Source organism: Octopus bimaculoides, chromosome 23 (genome assembly GCF_046866305.1).
Source record: "Octopus bimaculoides isolate indiv1 chromosome 23, ASM4686630v1, whole genome shotgun sequence".
Lineage (NCBI taxonomy): Eukaryota > Metazoa > Mollusca > Cephalopoda > Octopoda > Octopodidae > Octopus > Octopus bimaculoides.
Window position 1 is genome coordinate 7,223,401 of NC_142950.1, and position 22,101 is coordinate 7,245,501.

At 37.4% G+C, this 22,101-nt stretch overlaps 3 protein-coding genes across 5 annotated transcripts in view; 1 reads left to right on the forward strand and 2 right to left on the reverse strand.

The window, feature by feature from the left end:
- Positions 1 to 668: 668 nt before the first annotated feature.
- Positions 669 to 22,101, reverse strand: part of LOC106869054 (uncharacterized) — a 74,009-nt gene continuing 52,576 nt past the window's right edge. The window contains exons 4-6 of one of the 2 annotated variants that reach the window (XM_089340020.1): positions 6,361 to 6,497; positions 3,836 to 3,898; positions 669 to 1,163 (exon numbers count right to left, since the gene is read on the reverse strand). The gene's annotated coding sequence lies outside the window, so the exon portion shown is untranslated. The remainder of the gene's footprint in view (positions 1,164 to 3,835; positions 3,899 to 6,360; positions 6,498 to 22,101) is intronic. The other variant, XM_089340021.1, reaches the window with a different exon arrangement.
- Positions 7,406 to 15,264, reverse strand: LOC128250609 (uncharacterized). 2 transcript variants are annotated; one of them, XM_089340019.1, is made up of 2 exons: positions 14,072 to 15,264; positions 7,406 to 10,216 (listed from the first exon to the last, which is right to left on the reverse strand). In XM_089340019.1, exons 1-2 carry the CDS (start codon positions 14,105 to 14,107, stop codon positions 9,077 to 9,079), a joined length of 1,176 nt encoding a protein of 391 aa, XP_089196145.1. In that variant the 5' UTR covers positions 14,108 to 15,264; the 3' UTR covers positions 7,406 to 9,076. The 2 variants fall into 2 exon arrangements, with proteins under 2 accessions (XP_089196145.1, XP_052831973.2); XM_052976013.2 differs by lacking the exon at positions 14,072 to 15,264 and adding an exon at positions 10,841 to 14,051.
- The window catches only part of LOC106869055 (uncharacterized), a 46,881-nt gene continuing 42,862 nt past the window's right edge, over positions 18,083 to 22,101 (forward strand). The window contains exon 1 of the mRNA XM_089340017.1: positions 18,083 to 18,519. Coding sequence (XP_089196143.1) covers positions 18,397 to 18,519 — 123 coding nt within the window. The 5' untranslated portion in view covers positions 18,083 to 18,396. The remainder of the gene's footprint in view (positions 18,520 to 22,101) is intronic.

Consider the following 22,101-nt stretch of genomic DNA (forward strand, 5'->3'; position numbering starts at 1 on the left):
TCTCTCACTCTAAATATCTATTTCTTATATTTAACTTATATATTTTTAAAAACTAATGAGGTCTGACAGCTGTTTAATCATTAAGGGGAATCAACTAATTGCCGTCGATGCTGTGGTGGCATAAACAAATTCAAAATAGTCTTCAGCACAGCATTAGAAGAACGAGGCCATTGCTAATAGTAATGTTTTTTAAAACTTTTAACCAAGGTATGAAGCCATTAGCTTTTGGAGGCGTTGTGTAGGGGGTCTTAATGTAATTTTTGATTCCAGGAGGACAAACGACAAAGCTGGCTTTTGGCAAGATTTGATCTGGGTCCAAAAGGATGTAACTAAATAATGAAAGGCACCCCATCCATACCTGCCACTCCAGAACCCTAATGAGAATATAGTGAACTGGAAGGAATAATATATTATATCAAAATGTCTATTCTTTTCAATAATGAAAAGAAACAGGAAAAACAACAAAACAAAACAACTTATGCTTTGTCTTCTTGTTCATATATTTTCGCTTGAATGGTTTGTGTGAGCTTGTACACATGTGTTGAAGCAAGTAAAATTTTGAAGACAAATCGTCTCATTATGTCAGCTCTTCAGAATACTAATTGCAGAAATAGTAATTATGGTCATTCTAAAAACTGAAACAAAAGTAAAAGGGGTTTCTTTTAGTATTTCCCCCCCCCCCCCTCCTGCTAATGCTTCATCTCTACAATTAACCAATACAAAATGTATCTTTATTCCCCCAGTTAATTTTCTAACTTTGACTTGAATGACTCTTTATATTACTCTGCTATGAAAATAGAACCGAATTCATTCATTCAAGTTTCTGGTTCTAACTAATTCTGGTCACATATCTATTTTATATTATTGCACTAGACAGGCAGACACACATACATACTCAAATGTGCATACAGAATGACCTGTTGACCAATGTTAGCAAAAAGATGTATTGAAATTGTTAAAAATTTAATCTGAATCGTCATCAAATTAATTAAAAATTTATCTGATTCAAAACAAGCTATGAACTATATTAATTTTTTATCAAATAACGTTACCTGTCTCTGTCAGTTTCCACTTCCTTCTTTTTGCAGTTTTGACAAATGTAATGTGATTAATGTACCTCTGATTAGTTTATACTGATGACACACCATGATGTTGAAACTGTTCTGTTTATAAATATTAAAAGATTAAATATAATATTAAGAACAAAAATACAGAGTAATTTTTATTTAATCAATGAGAATTCTTTTACAGCAAAACATCTTTCTTTTGCAAAGAAACTGAACAACAGTGACATAAGAAACAAGCTTTTAAATTATACAGCAACTATCCCATTGAAACAGCTGTAAAAATTTTCACAACTCCATAGTTCCAGGTTTAGTCCCACAGCGTGACACTTTGGGCAAGTGTCTTCTACCATAGCCTCAGGTTTAGCTGAGCCTTGTGAGTGAATTTGATAGATGGAAACTGAGTGAAGCCTGTCATGTATGTATGTATGTGTGTGTGTTGTCTTTGTATCCATCCACTACTTGACAAACTGATGTTAGTGATTTATGTCTCTACAACTTAGCAGTTCAGCAATAGAGACCAACACAAAGTACCAAGCTTCAAAAAACAAAAAAAACACTTGGGTTAATTAATTCAACTATGATTCTTCAAGGTAGTGCCCCAGCATGGCCACAGTTTAATGACTGAAATGAAAAAAAGTTAAAATGCACAGCAGTGGTTGTCAGCAGGGTAGTAACTTCTACCTGTGGGTAGTTGGTGTATATTTTGGCACAATTTCAATGTCCACTTTTCCAAGCTTGCATGAATGAGACAGTTTACCAAGGTAGACTTTCTATGACTGGATGCCTTCTCTGTCACACACCCTTGTTTCCAACCAAGGTAATATTCATGGCCGAACACAGAGAAACATCACAGAATATTAGAAAGGGAGGACGCTCAAACGAAGACATGAAGACAAAGTGCCACAAATGTAAGGCATATGCTCACACACACACTAAGCTTCTTTCAGTTTCCACCTACCAAATCCACTCACAAGGTTTTGATCGGTTTCGAGTTATAGTAGAAGACATTTGTCCAATGTTGCCACAAAGTGTGGTGGAACTCAAGACCATGTATTTAGGAAGTGAATTTCTTAACCTCACAGCTATGACAGGACATTAAAACTGAACACAAATGAAAAATGGCTACAAACCAACATAATCATCATTGTTTAACGTCCGCTTTCCATGCTAACATTGGTTGGATGATTTGACTGAGGACTGGCAAGCCAGAAGGCTGCACCAGGCTCCAATCTGATCTGGCAGAGTTTCTACAGCTGGATACCCTTCCTAACGCCAACCACTCCGAGCATGTAGTTGGTGCTTTTATGTGCCACCAGCACGAGGGCCAGTCACACGGTACTGGCAACAGCCACGCTCAAAAAGGTGTTTTTTACGTGCCACCTGCACTGAAAATATATATTGGAATTGATTTCACAGATCCAGAATTTTGTATCTCCGGACATTAAGAGTAGCCCAGTGCAAGGTATCAAACCTTGAACATGTCCAGGGTACTGAACTGACCAGGGCTGGACTGTCCAAATCTGTGAAGTAATCAAGATTCATCATCATCATCATTTAACATTTGTTTTCCATACTGGCATTGGTTGGATGATTTGACAGGAGCTGTTAAGCCAGAGAGCTGCACCAGGCTCCAATTGTTTTGACATGGCTTCTACAGCTGGATGCCCTTCTTAAAGCCAACCACATTACAAAATGTGTTGGGTGCTTTTTTTATGTGGCATCAGATTGTTTGATGCTATTAAAAAAATGGCAGAACAAAACCGTTTGATCTCAAAATTGTCACAGGTGAGTTTTAGTGTTGTGAAATGCAGATCCTCTGCCAAGAAGGGAATGCTCATCTTTGGTGGGGTGGTGGGGCAGTGGACAACTGTGAGTGGCATGGAGAGGTTCATAGAGGTGGATACGAGCAGTTAGTGATGGGTGCAGGAAAGACGAGTGTGAAAGGTGTGTGTGTGGGGGAGAAATAAGGGGATAGAAGAGAGGAGTTGCAGCAGGGATCAGTGAAAGTTGCAGAAGTGACACAGAGGAGGGAGTGACATTTGTGAGTTTCAACAGAGGTGGAGATGGTTAAAAAGTTGAAGATGGAGGGCCATAAAATGAAAGGTAACATGCTCAAGAAGATGGGAGAGAATGGAATCAATGGAGTGATGCTGGTGGAGGATTACAGATAAGCTCACCACCATCAATTCATTGCAGAAGAGTTCACTGCCATCAACTCAGTGTGAAGAAAGTTTGAGAAAATATATCCATAATGTATATATTATGTTCTGATGTATATCTAAACTCAGAACATAATATATACTTATATATATATATATATATATATATATATATAAATATATATGTGTGTGTATGTATGTATGTACTTACATATAAAAGCACCCACTACATTCTTGGAGTAGTTGGCGTTAAGAAGGGCATCCAGCTGTAGAATCTCTGCCAGATCAGATTGGAGCCTGGTGCAGCCATCTGGTTTGCCAGTTCTGTCAAATCGTCCAACCCATGCTAGCATGGAAAGCGGACGTTAAATGATGATGATGCAAATGAATACCTCACTATTGAGAGTTGAAAACTATTTTATTGAACAAAAAACAAAAGTAATGGAGACCAACACATGCAATCAAGGATTTTTATCTTTTGGGTTAAAACATGGTATGTACTAAATATAAAGGAAAAATTAACTTAATTTTAAATTTGCACTTCTTTACAACATAAACCAATACAAAATTCAAATTTATATTATTCAAAATTGTGGATGGTGAACTTACCAGACATGGAGGTGGAGGTACAAGCAACACCTAAGAAAGGTGAGATGGGTTAAGTAACTTGCACTGGGTGAAAAAAAAAAAGCAGTGAAGCAGAGGTGAGATGAGGATGTTTTTGAGGCAGAGGTTAGGCATTGCTAAGGAAATGGGAAATGGAGAAGGGAGTGGAAAGTGTGATGGGGTGGGGGTAGAATAAACAAAAAGAAAGATCAAAAAGCAAACAGTAAGAATGGTCACAGAAGATTGGTGCTGTGCCAAAAACAGTAAAAGTATATCCAATGTAATCCATTTGGAAATCAAAGAGTTCAAAATTGGGAGTTCCAAGGTCGAATCTGAGGGAAATTCGAAAAACAGTTCCTTTTTCTTTCACCTTTCACTTGTTTCTGTCATTAGACTGTGGCCATGCTGGGGCACTGCCCTGAATTTTCTAGTCGAATGAATCGACCCCAGCACTTATTCTATTTCCTCTTTTGTCAAACTGATAAGTTACAAGGATGTAAACACACCAACACCAATTGACTAGCAGTGTAGGGAAACAAACTGACACAAAGAAACACACATATGACAGGCTTCTTTCAATTTCCATCTACTAGATCCACTCATAAGACATTGGTTGATGTGAAGCTATGGTAGAAGACACTTCACCCCCACCTACCCACCCAAGATGCCATGCAGTGGGATTGAGTATGGAACCATGTGGTTCAGAAGCAAACTTCTTATCCCATAGCCACGCCCACCAAATTCACTCACAAGACATGGACCAACCTGGAGCTATAGCAAAACACAAAGTGCTGCATAGTGGAACTGAACCCGAAACCACATGGTTCCAAAGTGAGCTTCTCAACCACACAGCCATGCATATGCATACATCTTTTGTAAGGAATACCTAAGGGTGGTTAAATAGAAAAAAAAAAGTACAAACTACAAAGAATATGATGTTAGTTTAACACTTGAAATGAATGTGGTATGTTTTAATGTTTTGGATGCCAATCCTCTTTCAGAAAAAAAAAAAAGAGAAACATGGAGCAAGAAGGAGAATAAAAAGCAAAATAAAATGGATAGGCGCAGGAGTGGCTGTGTGGTAAGTAGCTTGCTTACCAACCACATGGTTCTGGGTTCAGTCCCACTGCGTGGCACCTTGGGCAAGTGTCTTCTACTATGGCCTCGGGCCGACCAAAACCTTGTATATATGTATGTGTGTGTATATGTTTGTGTGTTTGTGTTTGTCCCCCCAGCTTCGCTTGACGACCGATGCTGGTGTGTTTGCGTCCCCGTAACTTGGCGGTTCAGCAAAAAGAGACAGATAGAATAAGTACTAGGCTTACAAAGAATAAGTCCTGGGGTTGAGTTGCTTGACTAATGGTGGTGTCCCAGCATGGCCGCAGTCAAATGATGACTGAAATGAGTAAAAGAGAGAGTATTTGGACCAAGAAATTTTTCAAAATGTCGTTAAACCACCCTTAGATATTCCTTACAAAAGATGTATGCGTATGCATGGCTGTGTGGTTAAGAAGCTCACTTTGGAACCATGTGGTTTTGGGTTCAGTTCCACTGTGCAGCACCATGTGTTCTTGCTATAGCTCCAGGTTGATCCATGTCTTGTGAGTAAATTTGGTGGATGGAAACTGTGTGGAAGCTTATTGTGTGTATATGTGCATGTATGTAACACATGAATGTTCCGAGACGCCTCACCGGAGCCAAGAAACAAAAGAAAAATAGTGTAATATCAAGAACGCACGCACACACACAAAGAGAAATGGTTGTTTCACTGCAAAATTTAAATCTCATTTCAATGTCGATATTTTCGTTGCTTTGAAACCGAGACTTGTTCACCGACAAAAAAGATGCAGTACGAGTTTTCGTCAGGAGTCTGCCATGGTTTCAAAGAACGAAAATATTTAGACACAAACGAAATTGAAATCTTGCAGTGAAAGTAACGGCTTTTGTTGTTCTGGAATTGTTTACAAACATCTTACACGCTGCAAATTCTCTTAAATATTCAACCTTACCCCTGACCCTATTTATAAAACTTGACACTCTTTTCCTGATATTAAAATAAATTCTCTTTAACATGCCTTTAAATTGTTGGTATAGAAATAATTATAACCTGGAATATACATATATATATGTGTGTGTGTGTGTGTGTGTGTGTGTGTATAGAACAGATTTCTTTACAATAGAGACGTAATACTGAAATAGTGTAAGAGATTGCTTTGGGCTCGCATTAGGTAAGAAATTGGAAATTTTTTGGGGCCCATGAAACTGCATGGACTTTGGCTTGAAGCCAGTTACTTTAAGTATTTTATTTCGAGTTTATGTATATATGAATGTATAAGCCAATGATTTTTTTCTTTTTTTTTTTTTTTTAGAAATGCGTAAAAAAATACGGAGATTATGATTCTGAAAAAAAATTGTTTCAAAATATTTCAACCCCCCCCCAAGCAGGCTATTTACATGCTAGAAATAACAGCCAAATCTCACAAAACTGCGATAACATAAAGCAAGAAATGTGTAATCAATCTACTCACCTTTCTGCAGAGATTTCTTTCATAGTAATTTCCCAGAGTAAGTTAAAAAATGTCGCGAAATGGTACGATGTTGTGTGAAGATTGGCAAATGGTGATCCCAAAAAGTGGCGATAGCGAATAGCAATCATGACAGGGCACTGGGGATCAAAAGTAAGGTACAAAACCATCAAGAAACGTTGATTCAAGACGCATGTCAAAGGTGAGAGAAAGGAGATGCAAAATGCCAAACTGCAGAGGAAAAAGTTGCCGTACAGTTGAAAAAGTTTCAAGTGTCCTCATTCTTCAGCCGTGAGAAACGGAAAAATGACTTTTGAAACAGTCAAGAATTCACAACAGCAGTATTAAGCAATAAATATGTGGCGAAATTGTAAACTTGAAGCGAACAGCAGATCAAAAGAACCGAACTTGGTACGAGGGTGGATCATGGTAGGAAGAAAACTTGTCGAAAGTAGCGAAAGGAACTGGAAAATAGCCATACTGTCGTAGTTACAAGAAACTGTATTGCTTAGAAATAAATATTGGCAGGAAAGTAACTCAGCAATTACGAGTGTAAGATTTAACTGCCATTTCTAGCAAAAGGTGATGCAAAGGACGTTATCAAAGCTCAGGAGTAGCAGTGAGAGTTGATAGATGTACGTGAAAATCGTTCACGCACTCCCTATGCTGAAAGACGAAAAAGCAGCTGGAACAAGCTTGAGGGGCTATCTTTCGTAAACAAAAGCATGTGCTTCAGTTGACAATAATTATAATTAAAATGAAAGATAGCCGGCTTGAGGAGTTTCCTGACCGGAAAATTGTTTCCCAAATAATGATAATATGACATGGAAACCAGAATTGACAAATGTTACTAATTTTGCTGTTAAAAAAATATTTAAACCTTTTAACGTAGTGGCATAACGATTGATTGAAAAACGGCGTTACTTTGGTAGCTGGACGACTTCTTTATTTTTCCAAACGGTTTTTAGTAGAAAGTGGGTTATACATCTTTAGATTGTATAACTGACTTTCTACTATAAAATTAAAGAAATACAACGGAACGCTGAACTCCAGACTAAACAACTTAAACAACATTTATTTACTTGGTAAAACATACAAATCTTTAGTTATACATCTTTAGAGGTGAGTATAATGAGCTGTCGAGTATAAGACCGAAAGATGTAGAGACAGCTTTAAACACACGTCCTTGCTCAATCGCTGGCCAGCGTGAAAGAGAATGAATTGATCGGGAAACGCTTGCTTTATTAATTCTACGCATGCGAAGGCGTTACTACAGGTTCTAATGTTGGCTGCATATATTTCACTTCGGTTGGTCACTAGTTTTTTTCTCTCTGGGGTGCAGCCTCTCGTATTTTCTGGACCACTTCTTTAGTCACGTCCAACAAATCATTGGGATATCTTTTTTTTACACGATTCGTACAGTTTATCAAGAACTTTTGCCAACCTAATATGGCCTGGCATGTCTTGTACCCACTTATATATGAACACTAGCAGGTGTCCTCCAAAAACTCTAGCCACTTTTTTTTTTTTTTTCCATTGTACTTTATGTATCTCTTTCTATTGGGGTTTGGTTTGGGAGTGGACTGGTGAAATTTTTCTTATGTGCATGCCTGTGTGGTTGTTGTTTTCTTTGTTATGAGCAGGGTTAGCAAGCTGTTTTTATTAGTGGAACGTTAGACATTCAAGAAACTTCCAAGAGAAACGTTAAGCTTCTTGAATAATTAAGAATCGAGTCTCATGACACACATGATTGGAGAAACTTAGAAAGGGAGGTTACTCTGGAGAAACTGAGGAAGGGAAGTTACTCTAAAATCTTTCTTGCAAGGAAGTTCATTCAACTATCTAGCTACTGCTACAAGTCTTTAATTCAAGCCTTTTATTTACAAAAAAAAAAGAAAAAAAAAAAAAAAAAAAAAAACCTTCCTCCAATCTATATGAAGCTTGGTATTATGAAGCAGTTTGTTGAAGTTCTGGATAAAGACAGACCGTTTTTTTCACTATTTTTGCAACATATTTCCCAGTCTCAGCAGCAAAAAGATAAATGCTGGAGTATTTGATGAGCCTCAGATCAGAAAATTTATGAAAGATGAGAAAATGAAACATGAAACTTATTTGTGATAGTTGTAAATAACTTTCTGGGAAACAAGAAAGCAGCCAGTTATGCTAAAATAGTCGACAACATGCTGGAGAATTTTTAAATGTTGACGGCAAATATGAGCATAAAGTTGCACTACCCCCAGAGTCACCATGATGAATTCCCTAAAAATCTTGGTGACACAAGTGACAAGCATGGAGAACATTTTCATCAGGACATAAAATCAATGGAACAAAGCTATCAAGGCAAATGGGACTTTATACGATGATGGACTATTACTAGAACTCGGCTCATGATTTTCTTGGGGTTCGTCACTCAAGCAAAGTATCCAAACAGATATTCATGGGAAATTAGGCATAAAATAATGATATAATTTGCCTATAGAAATTAGAAGATTTTTAATAGTTCTTCAGTAGAATTTTAAGAAAACATTCTGGTTTTGAAGGAAAATCAATTGCTATGTATGTTTGTATGTTATACTTTATTCCTCATAAGCTGTTTTATTGAAAGAACAATGAAATTCTATGTATCCAGTATCTTAAAATCTTGACTTGATGATATCACGTGGATATCATTTTCAGATTCTGTGTGTCAAAAAACTCCTGTCTCACAACAAAGTTTTTTTTACCTGTCATGAAAAAATTTTTCTTTGTTGATCCTTGTTATATTTCCTTTTTTAAAATAAAACACTATGTTTTCTTTTTGACTCATCATCATAGCATTTTCACCAAAATTACTTCGGCTTATTATCAACGTATCACATTCAGTCAGAATATATTGGTCCATAAGGACCTTCCTTACACTATCACACTTATTTTTCACCGCTTTACGTGGCTGATCCACATGAATTATTTCCCCAGGGCTGTACATGATTTGAGAAGCAAATTCTTTTAAAGCTATCTCCTGTATCTGTTTTGAGTCTGTTGTCACAAATATTTTGTACTTGCTGGTGTTGTTGTATTTACTTAAGAAGTTCCAGACAATCTGAACATCTGATATTGATAGCTTCCGTTCATCATATGTCATTGCAGGGTTCCGTCCAATTCGAATCTGAGCACACACCAGATGTATATTTGGCTCGGGGATAATGACTTCAAAGAATTTGTCAAACCTCTCTTGAACATGATTACTGAAGCGAAACAATAAATTCATTATTTTACCAAATACGTTTCCGTATGGCATTTGTGATGCCCAAAGAAGTTGTTTTTTATAGCGAGGATTCTCTATTAAGGCGTGAAAATAGATTACATTTGTTGTCACATAGAGGACATTTTGAGGGTGACTTCTTTCTAAGTCTGCTGATTGTAAAGAGGAAGCGTACCTTTTGTTGCCAATCAAACGGAGGTGATGGCTTTTTAGGCCCTGCAACTCTTTTGGGCCAATTGTCCAGTTAATTTTGTTTGGTTGAAGATAATTAGCAAAATTACAAGGTTTTGAATTAATGATGCCAAAACGACGACCCATGGCTTGTGCTATTAAATATACAGACACTATTCCATGCTGCCTATCTCCCCAACCTCCACACTCTAGATTATTAACACAGTAATAAATAATATATTTAGTTTTGTTGTTTAACTGAACCAATTCCTGTTTCTTCTTGCTTACAGTTTTGTTATTTATATGATGCACTTCATGATTTGGAAATTCCTTAGAATCATTTATAAACGTTTGGTTGTGTTTGATTAATGTTGTCCCTCTATATTGGTTCCAGGCAAACAGTAGAAAGAAGCTGCTGACCACAGCAATGAATCCAAAGACTTGAATCTAGAAATGATAAAAAAAAAATGAAAGTGAAAAAATGACAACTTAGTAATATAATACCATAAACAAATAGGAAATAGTCTTCTATTGCAATTTTTAGTTTTTCAGTTTTTACTAGCTTTATAGGTACAGGCATGGCTGTATGGTTAAGAAGTTTGCTTCCCAACCACAAAGTTTCAGGTTCAGTCCCACTGCATGGCACCTAGGGTAAGGGTCTTCAACTATAGCTTGCTTGTCTTCTATTATATTAATACTATGCATGAGTATGGGTGTATGCATGTCTATGTCTCCTCGTCTTGACAATGTATGGTTATTGTAAATGAATATCCTTCATTTCCAGTGTTGTGTGAAAATCTGTCTGACCATGGGAAGATGCTGAGCTGGCAGAACTGTTAGCATGCCAGACGAAATGCTTAGCGGTATTTAGTCTGTCTTTACACTCTGAGTTCAAATTCTGCCAAGGTTGACTTTAACCTTCGTCCTTTCCGGGTCGATAAAATAAGTACCTGTTTGAATACTTATTAATAAGTACAAGGGTTGATGCATCCAAGTCTCCCCTCCCCTCAAAAACTGCTGGCCTCTACCATAATTTAAAACCAATATGGTTGAATATGGAGAAATACTAACCTGAAAGAGATAATGGTTGGTGACAGGAAGGACATCCTGGTGGCTGGTGTGCATACGTAACTTCTGGTCTTCTATAAACAATCTTACCCAGAAATGTCCTGGAAGGATAACTTTCTAGGTGCACTCTTATGGTCATTCATGACTAAAGTATAACATAGAATTCTTATCTGTAATTTTTATTCTTTAGTTATCCATGAAACGCACAATTGTAATTTCTGATGATTTGAAGGAATTTTGATGACCTTGAGGTAGAACCAGTAAGTAGTTCCTTCAAAGGCTGTGGCGGTTCTGGAAGAGGGGGCAAGCTGACCTTACAGTTTAAGCAACACATTCCAGGTGTCTCCCCAGCCCACTTTTTAGCATTGCAGAATTGGCAATTGAAGCACATTTCCCCTATATTTATGTTAGCGAGGATGGAGTAATTAAAGTTTGGCTCATACTTGAAAGCCCGTAGCTTCCAGTAATGGTTGTTGGGACGCGTCACACCGTGGGCAGCTTCTCGCAGTCGACTGTTCCGCTGCAACGTAGAACGTAGCTGGTGTTGGTCGTGGGAAGGTCTCGCAGCAGTAGCAGAAGGCACATTTGCAATGATAATGGACCACCCATCTGCATCTTTAGAAGCTATGGAAGCAGTCATAGCCACAGCGTTCCTAGGAAGGCAAGTCGTCCGTTGTTGCAAACATTCGGAAGACCTGGAATGAGCAGTAGCTGCAGCATTTCTAGCCAGTCGAGTGGCCCTCTGTAGCCCTGGAAGCAGCATTGTATGAAGCCATTTTGGCTAAGTGTACGGTGCGCTGTTGGAAACTTTCAGCAGCTCGGCATTGCGCTGCACATAAGGTGCTCTGTGAAAGTCTAAAAGCAGTTTGGTTGGAGGACTCCTTTGCTCTAATCACCTTTAGAACCAGTGCTGATGCGGTATGGCGACTGAGGCGACTTCTCTTTATATATATATATGTATATAATCATCATCATCGTCGTTTAACGTCCGCTTTCCATGCTAGCATGGGTTGGACGATTTGACTGAGGACTGGTGAAACCGGATGGCAACACCAGGCTCCAATCTAGAATTTTATATATATATATACTAGCAGAAATACCCGGCTTTGCCCGGGTTAAAGAGAATAATGAAATCTAAAAACGCCGTCTAGACTACGCAACCCTCAACTGTTAGTAGCTACGATACCATATTTCTACATTAATAACTCTCCAATCCATGCCAGCATGGAACATAGACATTAAGTGGAATGCCAGTCTCTCATCTAGGAGGGCCTTGAAATCAATGTTACCAACTGGGGACTATGTGTGTCGCAGTGATAATAAAAAGACCCAAAGGAGGTCTGCAGCGAAATAATTTTACTCAACACTTTGCAAGTGAATCAGTGGAGGCAAAGATGCGTCTCATTTACTTGACAATTTATGCACCACATTGCAGAAATCCCAATGTAAGTATATCTGAAAGGGTAGTCTTACACCGTTGTACCGTTGAATTACAAATAATGCTCATCTGTTATGTTCGGGTTAAAATTTCATCAACATCAAAAATATATGAATTTTCATGGGAGTTATGGCCGTTATACATAGAATATAATTTCCAAATTTCATAAAAATCCGTTCAGTACTTTTGACGTAGTTTTGGATAAGAAAACAAATGACTAATGTGTGTGTTTGTGTGCATGTGTTTGTGTGTGATGGGTGTATATATGTATAGATATCTGTATGCATATATATGTATATATGTATATATGTGTACATATTACATGTATGCATATAGATCTATATATATATATACATCTACACATATGTATACATATACATGTATGCATATAGATCTATATCTATATATATCTATGCATATATGTGTACATATACATCTCTTTCTCTCTCTGAAAGTATCTGTAATTACAGTATCGAAATGTGATTGTTTCAGTTAGTGGAATAACGTGTACATATACATCTATATGTATACATATACATCTCTCTCTCTCTCTCTCTTTCTCTCTCTCTCTCTTTCTCTCTCTCTCTCTGAAAGTATGTCATTACAGTATCAAAATGTGATTAGTTCAGTTAGTAGAATAGTTTCATTTTTAAAGTGAAAGTATTTGACATGAGTGTTTTTGTTTCACTTCTGACACGTAATACTTAAATAGTGGAGGAGATATTATGTTGCCGTGGGCTCGAACTCCGCAAGAAGTTAATAATTTTTTTTGACTAAAACACATCTGTAAAATTTGAATGAAATTGGTTGCGTAGTTCTCGAGTTTTAGGGATTCACACAGACAGACAGACACACATTCTCATTTTTATATATATAGATATATATATGTTTAAAATTTTTAAATAGGAAGCCTATTATAGGCTACATACGTTAACAAAATTAAATTAAATACAAAAAAAAAGTAGGTATAAACACATGAACAAATAAATAAATAAAAACAAAAATAAACGAACATGTATTAACAGGGAATATAGATAATACATGCACTCCCCATACACACACATGCACTTACAAAACATAGACACACATTGAGGGATACGCATGCATAGACACATACAATAGGAATACAAAATACAAAATGGCTGATAGCAAAGTGGGACACACATAAGAAAGAAGAAAGCAAAGGACCATTAATGAGGTCACATAAGTGTAATGAAAGAACTCTGGCTGAAATAGGATTAATGTAATGTAATGTAATATAAAGCTGAAACAAATTAACATCAAATATATAGTGCATGTGTTTTTATTGGCTAAACTGGCAATATGACCATCCCCATATATATATATATATATATATGTTCATAGGAATAAATGTGTTTAAAATTTTTAAATAGGAAGCCTATTATAGGTGTTTTTTGTTCTATCTGGTTTTATATTGATTTAGTGTTTTTTGAGTGTTTGATAATTTCTCTTTCACCCTTTCTGTTTTCTCCTGAAGTTGGTTCCTCATGCATTGTTCTTGTTAATCTTTTTATTTTTTTAATTTTTAATTTAATTTTAATTTTTTTTTTTTAAAGATATTGTGAGTGTTTTAATCATGGTTCATCGGTGATTGTGAGGAGTCGGTGGAATTTTACATTTAATTCATTTAACTACCTTACGACATTTACATGTCCAAGAAGTATTTACGTATTGATATATATACATTAACATTCACACACATACACATACGTGTGCGTGCGTATTGTGTGTGTGTGTGTGACATGCAGAAACACCAAAAATATATATGAACTTACTGAATAAACCCCAAAATATTTCAAGCATTTGTTCATCGTGAGATATTTCCTTAATATATCTCTGTGCTGTCTGGCTTTTCCTTCAAACTGCTATGTGATACAAGATAACGAGCCTCCTATTTTCCCCAGAGTTCTTTTAAATGTACTATGTGACCAGCTTTTTTATACTAGAAACATTTTACTTGATCTCGTTTTTCAGGTTGCTTTCTTTTGTATTGGTGTGTGTGTATAGATATCATCATCATCATCGTTTAACGTCCGCTTTCCATGCTAGCGTGGGTTGGACGATTTGACTGAGGACTGGTGAATCAGATGGCTACACCAGGCTCCAATCTGATTTGGCAGAATTTCTACAGCTGGATGCCCTTCCTAACGCCAACCACTCTGAGAGTGTAGTGGGTGCTTTTACGTGCCACCGGCACGAAAGCCAGTCAGGCAGTATTGGCAATGGCCACACTCAAAATGGTGTATTTTACGTGTCACCTGCACAGGAGCCAGTCCAGGGGCACTGGCAACGATCTTGCTCGAATGTCTTTACACGTGCCACTGGCACAAGTGTCAGGAAGGCGATGCTGGGCACAGGTGCCATCAAGATTTCGCTTTCGCTTGCCCCAACAGGTCTTCGCAAGCTGAGTTTCGTGTCCAATGAAGGAAAGGTACGCATAAGTGGACTGGCTACACCCCTGGCAGAGGCCTTGGCTTTTGGTCTCACTTGGCTTGCCAGGTCTTCTCACGCACGGCATATTTCCAAAGGTCTCGGTCAGAAGTCATCGCCTCGGTGAGGCCCAATGTTCGAAGGTCGTGCTTCACCACCTCATCCCAGGTCGTACATTAGCGCGCCAAAACGAAGACTTTTGAATTTTACCATTAAGCTGTAATTAGCAGAACCATATGCACGCGCACCCATGGCGGTGGGCAACTCTGTATACGATTCTGATGATTGCGGTTACATTACAAATCTGGCTGAAGAGGAATGGACAATCGGTAAGATTGTTAAATCCGAAACCTGTACCTGTTTAAGAATGCTTTTTTATGTGATTTTAAATGTCTTGTCAGCTCACGTTTTGGTATGCTGCTATATTTCATGTTGAGAACAATTTAGGTCTTAATAGAAACAAGATGTGATCTATTTCTAGCACATTAATTGTCTACGTTAGTGGTCAACGTTATTTTTTAAAAATGTACCTTAATCCCCTGAGATTGCAGATACTATTTCTGAATCTCTTTGATTCTTTAGATGTGCTGGCCTCCTGATAATTAATCAATATTAATTAATATATGATTAATTACCAGATTTTATAATTATATATATATATATATATATATATATATATATATATATCTGTATATATATATATATATATATATATATGTGGCCGTTGCCAGTACCGCCTGACTGGCTCCCGTAGGATTTTCGAGTGAGATCGTTGCCAGTGCCCCTGGACTGGCTTGTGCGGGTGGCACATAAAAGACACCATTTCGAGCGTGGCCGTTTTCGTGCGGGTGACACGTAAAAGCACCCACTACACTCTCTGAGTGGTTGGCGTTAGGAAGGGCATCCAGCTGTAGAAACTCTGCCAAATTAGATTGGAGCCTGGTGTTGCCATCCGGTTTCACCAGTCCTCAGTCAAATCGTCCAACCCATGCTAGCATGGAAAGTGGACGTTAAACGATGATGATGATGATGATGATCCTTGTGTCTTGGATATATAATTATTTCTACTCTAGGTTCAAGAGTATTTGACTTTCATTTTTTGTATCGTCTACTGAAGTTGGTTCCTCTCGTACTGCTTTTTAAAAAAAATTTTCAATCTAATTTTCAATTTTTTAAGATATTCCGAGTATTTTAGTCCTGGTTCATCAGTGATTGTGAGTCGGTGGAATTTTATATTTAATTCATTTAACTACCTTACGACATTTACATGTCCAAGAAGTATTTACGTATTGATATATATACATTAACATTCACACAAATACACATACTTGTGCATGTGTGACATGCAGAAACACACGAACATATATTAACTTATTGAATGAATCGCAGAATATTTCAAGTATTTGTTCATCGTAACATTTTCCTTATTAATATGCCTCTGTGCTGTCTGGATTTTCCATCAAAGATTACAATGAGCCTACTTTTTCTCTCTCAGTTATTTAAATGTATTATGTGACTAACCTCTTTGTACTAGAAACATTTTAGTTGATTTCATTTTTCAGTTTGCTTTCTTTTGTATTGGTGTGTGTGTCCCCGCGAATGTGTGCGTATGTGTGTATATACACATCTGTATATGTATTTTCATATCCTTGCGTGTTGGATATATAATCATTTCTAGTCTAGGCACAAGGCCGGAAATTTCTGGGGAGGGGGCCAGTCGATTAGATTGACTCCAGTACGTGACTGGTACTTAATTTATCGACCGTGAAAGTCGACCTCGGTGAAATTTGAACTCAGAACATAAAGATGAACAAAAGCACTTTAATTCTAATCGTTCTTGTATGCTAGCTAATTCCCTACTTTGGTTAACCATAATTTGGCCTTACCTAAGTAAAAGATAATGTATTAGACCATATCCAGACATTCTACTACCTAGATCAATATAGTTGGATGATTCCCTACATTGTTAACCATAATTTGTTTACACTTTAATGATAGATAATCAATGAGACCCTATTCAAACATTCTGACATTTGTGAAAATACATATATGCCATTGATACCTTAAATACAATTAGTTCCTATATGCTAATTACATCTAACCTTACAATTAATTATTAAACCTACACTAATAAACTTTTTAACCTAGATCAATACAAATGTTTAATTCCCTACCTCGGTTAATAGATAAAATATTAGACTATATTCAGACATTTTGTTATTTGTTGAATACTTTTTTTCCTGTTGACATATAACAATCAAGTTTATTCTATTTAATGGCTGCTCTGTGGCACTGAAGACTTCTGCCTCCCAAACCATATCCCTGCTCACAACTATTGGGGCACAGATGCCTGTCGAGAGAGAGAGAGAGAGAGAGAGAGAAAGACACACACAAACAGACGGACACATTCACACGTACGTACAACATATTGCATAGTCAAATGGAAAACTCAGCCAACATGTCATGGAAAACTGGGTTTTAAAAGTGAATTTAATGTTTTGTACAATAATAAAAAGGAAATGATATCTAAAGGTAAATAAGAATGCATAGAGGTGTCACGGTGTATAATTACTGAGTCATCCAGTCATCAGAAGGTAGCTACTTTTATAATATGTAAAATATAGAGCAGCCATTAAATAGAATAAACTGGATTGTTATATGTCAACGGGAAAAAAGTATTCAGCAAATAACAGAATGTCTGAATATAATATATCATATGTCTAAATAAAAATGAGACTGTGTGTCTGTCTGTCTGTCTGTCTATCTGTGTGTGTGAATCCCTAAAACTCGAGAACTACGCAGCCAATTTCATTCAAATTTTACACATGCCTTACTTAGGGTTCCAGCACACGGCAACATAATATCTCCTCCACTATTTAAGTATTACGTGTCAAAAGTGAAACAAAAACACTCATGTCAAATACTTTCACTTTAAAAATGAAACTATTCCACTAACTGAAACTATCATATTTCGATACTGTAATGACAGATACTTTCACAGAGAGAGAAAGAGAGACAGAAAGACAGAGAGAGAGAGATGTATATGTATACATATAGATGTATATGTACACGTATATATATATATATATATATATATATATATATATATATATATATATATATATATATATATATATATATATAGATCTATATGCATACATGTTTATGTATACATATGTGTAGATGTATATATACATATATAGATGTACATGCATACAGATATCTATACATATATACACCCATCACACACACATACACATGCACACAAACACACACATTAGTCATTTGTTTTCTTATCCAAAACTACGTCAAAAGTACTGAATGGATCTTTATGAAATTTGGAAATTATATTCTTTGCATAATGGCCATAACTCCCATGAAAATTCATATATTTTTGATGTTGATGAAATTTTAACCCGAACATAACAGATGAGCATTATTTAGAAAATGATGTCACACGTTATCAAGGCTAGCATTCTTTCTGGATGTGCAAAAGGGGATGACGTCTTTATTCCAAGAATTCCTCTTACTCCATCAGGAGCAGACATTCCTTTTACATTCAGAAGACTACAATTCCCCCTTCGTGTGACTTTTGCCATGTCCATAAACAAATCTCAGGGTCAAACACTGTCTGTAGCTGGTCTTCTCTTGGAAGAGCCCTGCTTCTCACATGGACAACTGTATGTTGGCTGCTCAAGAGTGGGCAGCAAAAAAAACCTATTTGTATATGCCCCACAAGGGAAAACAAGGAACATTGTTCACAACGAGGTGTTATAATCACAACAGCAAGAAAGTATGTACATGATCACCTTCTTTTACGAAACTTCATTGACTTTCATATATTTATATTGATATACATATATATACGTGTGTTTGGGTGCGTGTGTGTATATACATCTCTCTATATAAAGATGATGCGTAGTCTAGACGGCATTTTTAGATTTCATTATTCTCTTTAACCCGGGCAACGCCGGGTATTTCTGCTAGTATATAATATGTCTAAATAGAATATATTATCTATTAACCTAGTTTGTTTGTCACTCTGATGTATTGATGCTTTCCAATATCTTTCTCCCCATAAACACATTCAATAATATATTGGTGAGATTTAAGCAAAACTTAAGACTGTTTGTGATTTTTCTAAAAATTCCAAAAATTTGAAAAAACAATTTTTTTTTACCATAATTGTATGCATTTTCATGTGTAGAACACATGTTCACAAATTTTTGAAAATTCCAAAAAAATAAAAAGTTAAGAAGGGTTAAACTAGAATTCTGCTGAGAGCCACTCCAGCTGATCATGAAGAAGTTACAGAGAATATTTTATGTTGAGTTTTTCAGTTTAGTCAAGTTTCGTTAATTTCATGCTATGTCATTTGTCCCTGATTCCCTTCCATTTGACTTAGACATTTAAATTTTTGTTGAATTTCTGATCTTTGTGCTGTTTAAAGATGGATATTAATGTGTGTACTCTTTACTCCAACCCTTTTACTTGTTTCAGTCATTTGACTGCGGCCATGCTGGAGTACCGCCTTTAGTCGAGAAAATCGACCCCAGGACTTATTCTTCGTAAGCCTAGTACTTATTATATTGATCTCTTTTTGCCGAACCGCTAATTTACGGGGACGTAAACACACCAGCATTGGTTCTCAAGCGATGTTGGGGGGATAAACACAGACACACAAACACACATATATATATATATACGACGGGCTTCTTTCAGTTTCTGTCTACCAAATCCACTCACAAAGCTTTGGTTGGCCCGAGGCTATAGTAGAAGACACTTGCCCAAGGTACCACGCAGTGGGACTGAACCCGGAACCATGTGGCTGGTAAGTAAGCTACTTACCACACAGCCACTCCTACGCCTATGAGGGTTTTTTTGGGGTTTTTTTTCCAAATGTAATTCTAGAGAATTGAAGAGGCAAATTTACCTTGTTTTGTCTTATATTGATTTTGCTTCATCTAAATTTGTCTTTCATGTGCTCGAAGGGACCAGAAATAATTTTCTGAAATAGGTTCTGAAAATGTTATAGTGTCTCTAATGCATTTAAAAAAAAGGTCATTTACTTAGCTGATGTAGTTTTTGTTGGGTGGTGAACATTTATAGAAATATTTTTTCCTCTAAATCAAAAATGCAGTCAATATTACTCATTGTGCCCCCACTAGCCCTTACTGGAAATTGGAAAAGCAGACTTTTGGAATATTATTATTATGTCTGGGTTCCAACCTGGGCCACAGCAACAAAGTCTACCTGTCACACTTCTCAGTCCAGCATCACTGCCTCACAGTCTTGGATACATTTCAGGCCAGTGTTTGCAATCAAGTTCTTGGTGTAAGCCTGGTATTTTCCTCTTCTCACATCACACTCTTTACCACTTCATACTAAAAATATCCGCCTATGGATATAATAATAGATTACTTTATTTTTTCTGTCTCCAATGAAGGGAAGTACTGGATCTTCCCAGAAACAGCTGTAAGACTCTATCCATAAAATTCTTCAACCTTACCTTTGCTCTCTTTATCCTTTTGTTTTTATATATTTACATATACACACGCTAATACATGACTTATAATCCCCAATCCTGTTCATACAACGACTGGGGCAAACTAATCGGTATACAGCACTTACTCGGTATTACCTGTATCCTCCGGGGTTTGGTTAAATCCAATACCCTCCTCAACCTTATCTTCTGCTTTAACTAGCACTTATAACGGGTAACTCCATGAAAAATAATGGATAAAGAGATTCTTGGCTTCTCCCTTAAGGACACTCCCATTCCTTCTCAAAAATCTTTCACTATTCTCCTTCTAGCTAAGATTAGGGATCTCATCCGACGAATGAGATGGAAGGCCTTCTTCCATGATAACCAGACATATAGAAACGACTCAAGTACCTGTAAATTCAATCTCACATCGTATAATAATCCTCCTCATAACCCTCACCTGGAAAAATTTGAAACGGACATGATTAACTTAATAAAAAACATTAAATTCTCCAAGTACAATTCTAACTTTCAAAAAAAACTTTCACAGTTCTCTCTTTTTTCAGCACATCACACTCTTTACCACTTCATACTAAAAATATCCACCTATGGATATAATAATAGATTACTTTATTTTTTCTGTCTCCGATGAAGGGAAGTACTGCATCTTCCCAGAAACAGCTGTAAGACTCTATCCATAAAATTCTTCAACCTTATCTTTGCTCTCTTTATCTTTTTGTTTTTATATATTTACATATCATCATCATCATCATCGTTTAACGTCCGCTTTCCATGCTAGCATGGGTTGGACGATTTGACTGAGGACTGGTGCAACCGGATGGCTACACCAGGCTCCAATCTAATTTGGCAGAGTTTCTACAGCTGGATGCCCTTCCTAACGCCAACCACTCAGAGAGTGTAGTGGGTGCTTTTACGTGTCACCCGCACGAAAACGGCCACGCTCGAAATGGTGTCTTTTATGTGCCACCCGCACAAGAGCCAGTCCAGGGACACTGGCAACGATCTCGCTCGAAAACCCTACAAGGCCAGTCAGGCGGTACTGGCAACGGTCACGCTCAGGATGGTACATCTTATGTGCCACCCACACAAGAGCTAGTCCAGGGGCACTGGCAACGATCTCACTTGGCTTGCCGGGTCTTCTCACGCACAGCACATTTCCAAAGGTCTCGGTCAGTAGTCATCGCCTCGGTGAGGCCCAATGTTCGAAGGTCTTGCCTCACCACCTCAGCCCAGGTCTTCCTGGGCCTACCTCTTCCACGGGTTCCCTCAACTGTTAGGGATTGTTACTTTTTCACGCAGCTATCCTCATTCATTCTCACCACATGTCCAAACCAGTGCAATCGTCTCTCTTGCACACCACTACTGACGCTTCTTATGTTCAGCTTTTCTCTCAAGATACTTACACTCTGACGGGTATGCACATTTACATTACACATCCAGCGGAGCATACTGGCTTCATTCCTTGCGAGCCTACGCATGTCCTCAGCAGTCACAGCCCATGTTTCACTGCCATGTAGCATGGCCGTTCGTACACATGCGTCATACAGTCTGCCTTTTACCCTGAGTGAGAGTCCCTTTGTCGCCAGCAGAGGTAAGAGCTCTCTAAACTTGGCCCAGGCTATTCTTATTCTAGCAGTTACACTTTCAGCGCACCCACCCCCACTACTAACTTGGTCACCCAGATAGCGGAAGCTATCAACTACCTCTAGTTTTTCTCCCTGGAATGAGATAGAAGTTGTTTCCTGTTTGTTTACAGTGTTTATTGCACCCGAACATCTGCCACATACAAAGACCAACCTTGCAGTTAATCCGCCTTTGACACTGCTGCACCTCCCATATATATAAATACATACACATAATATCTCACAG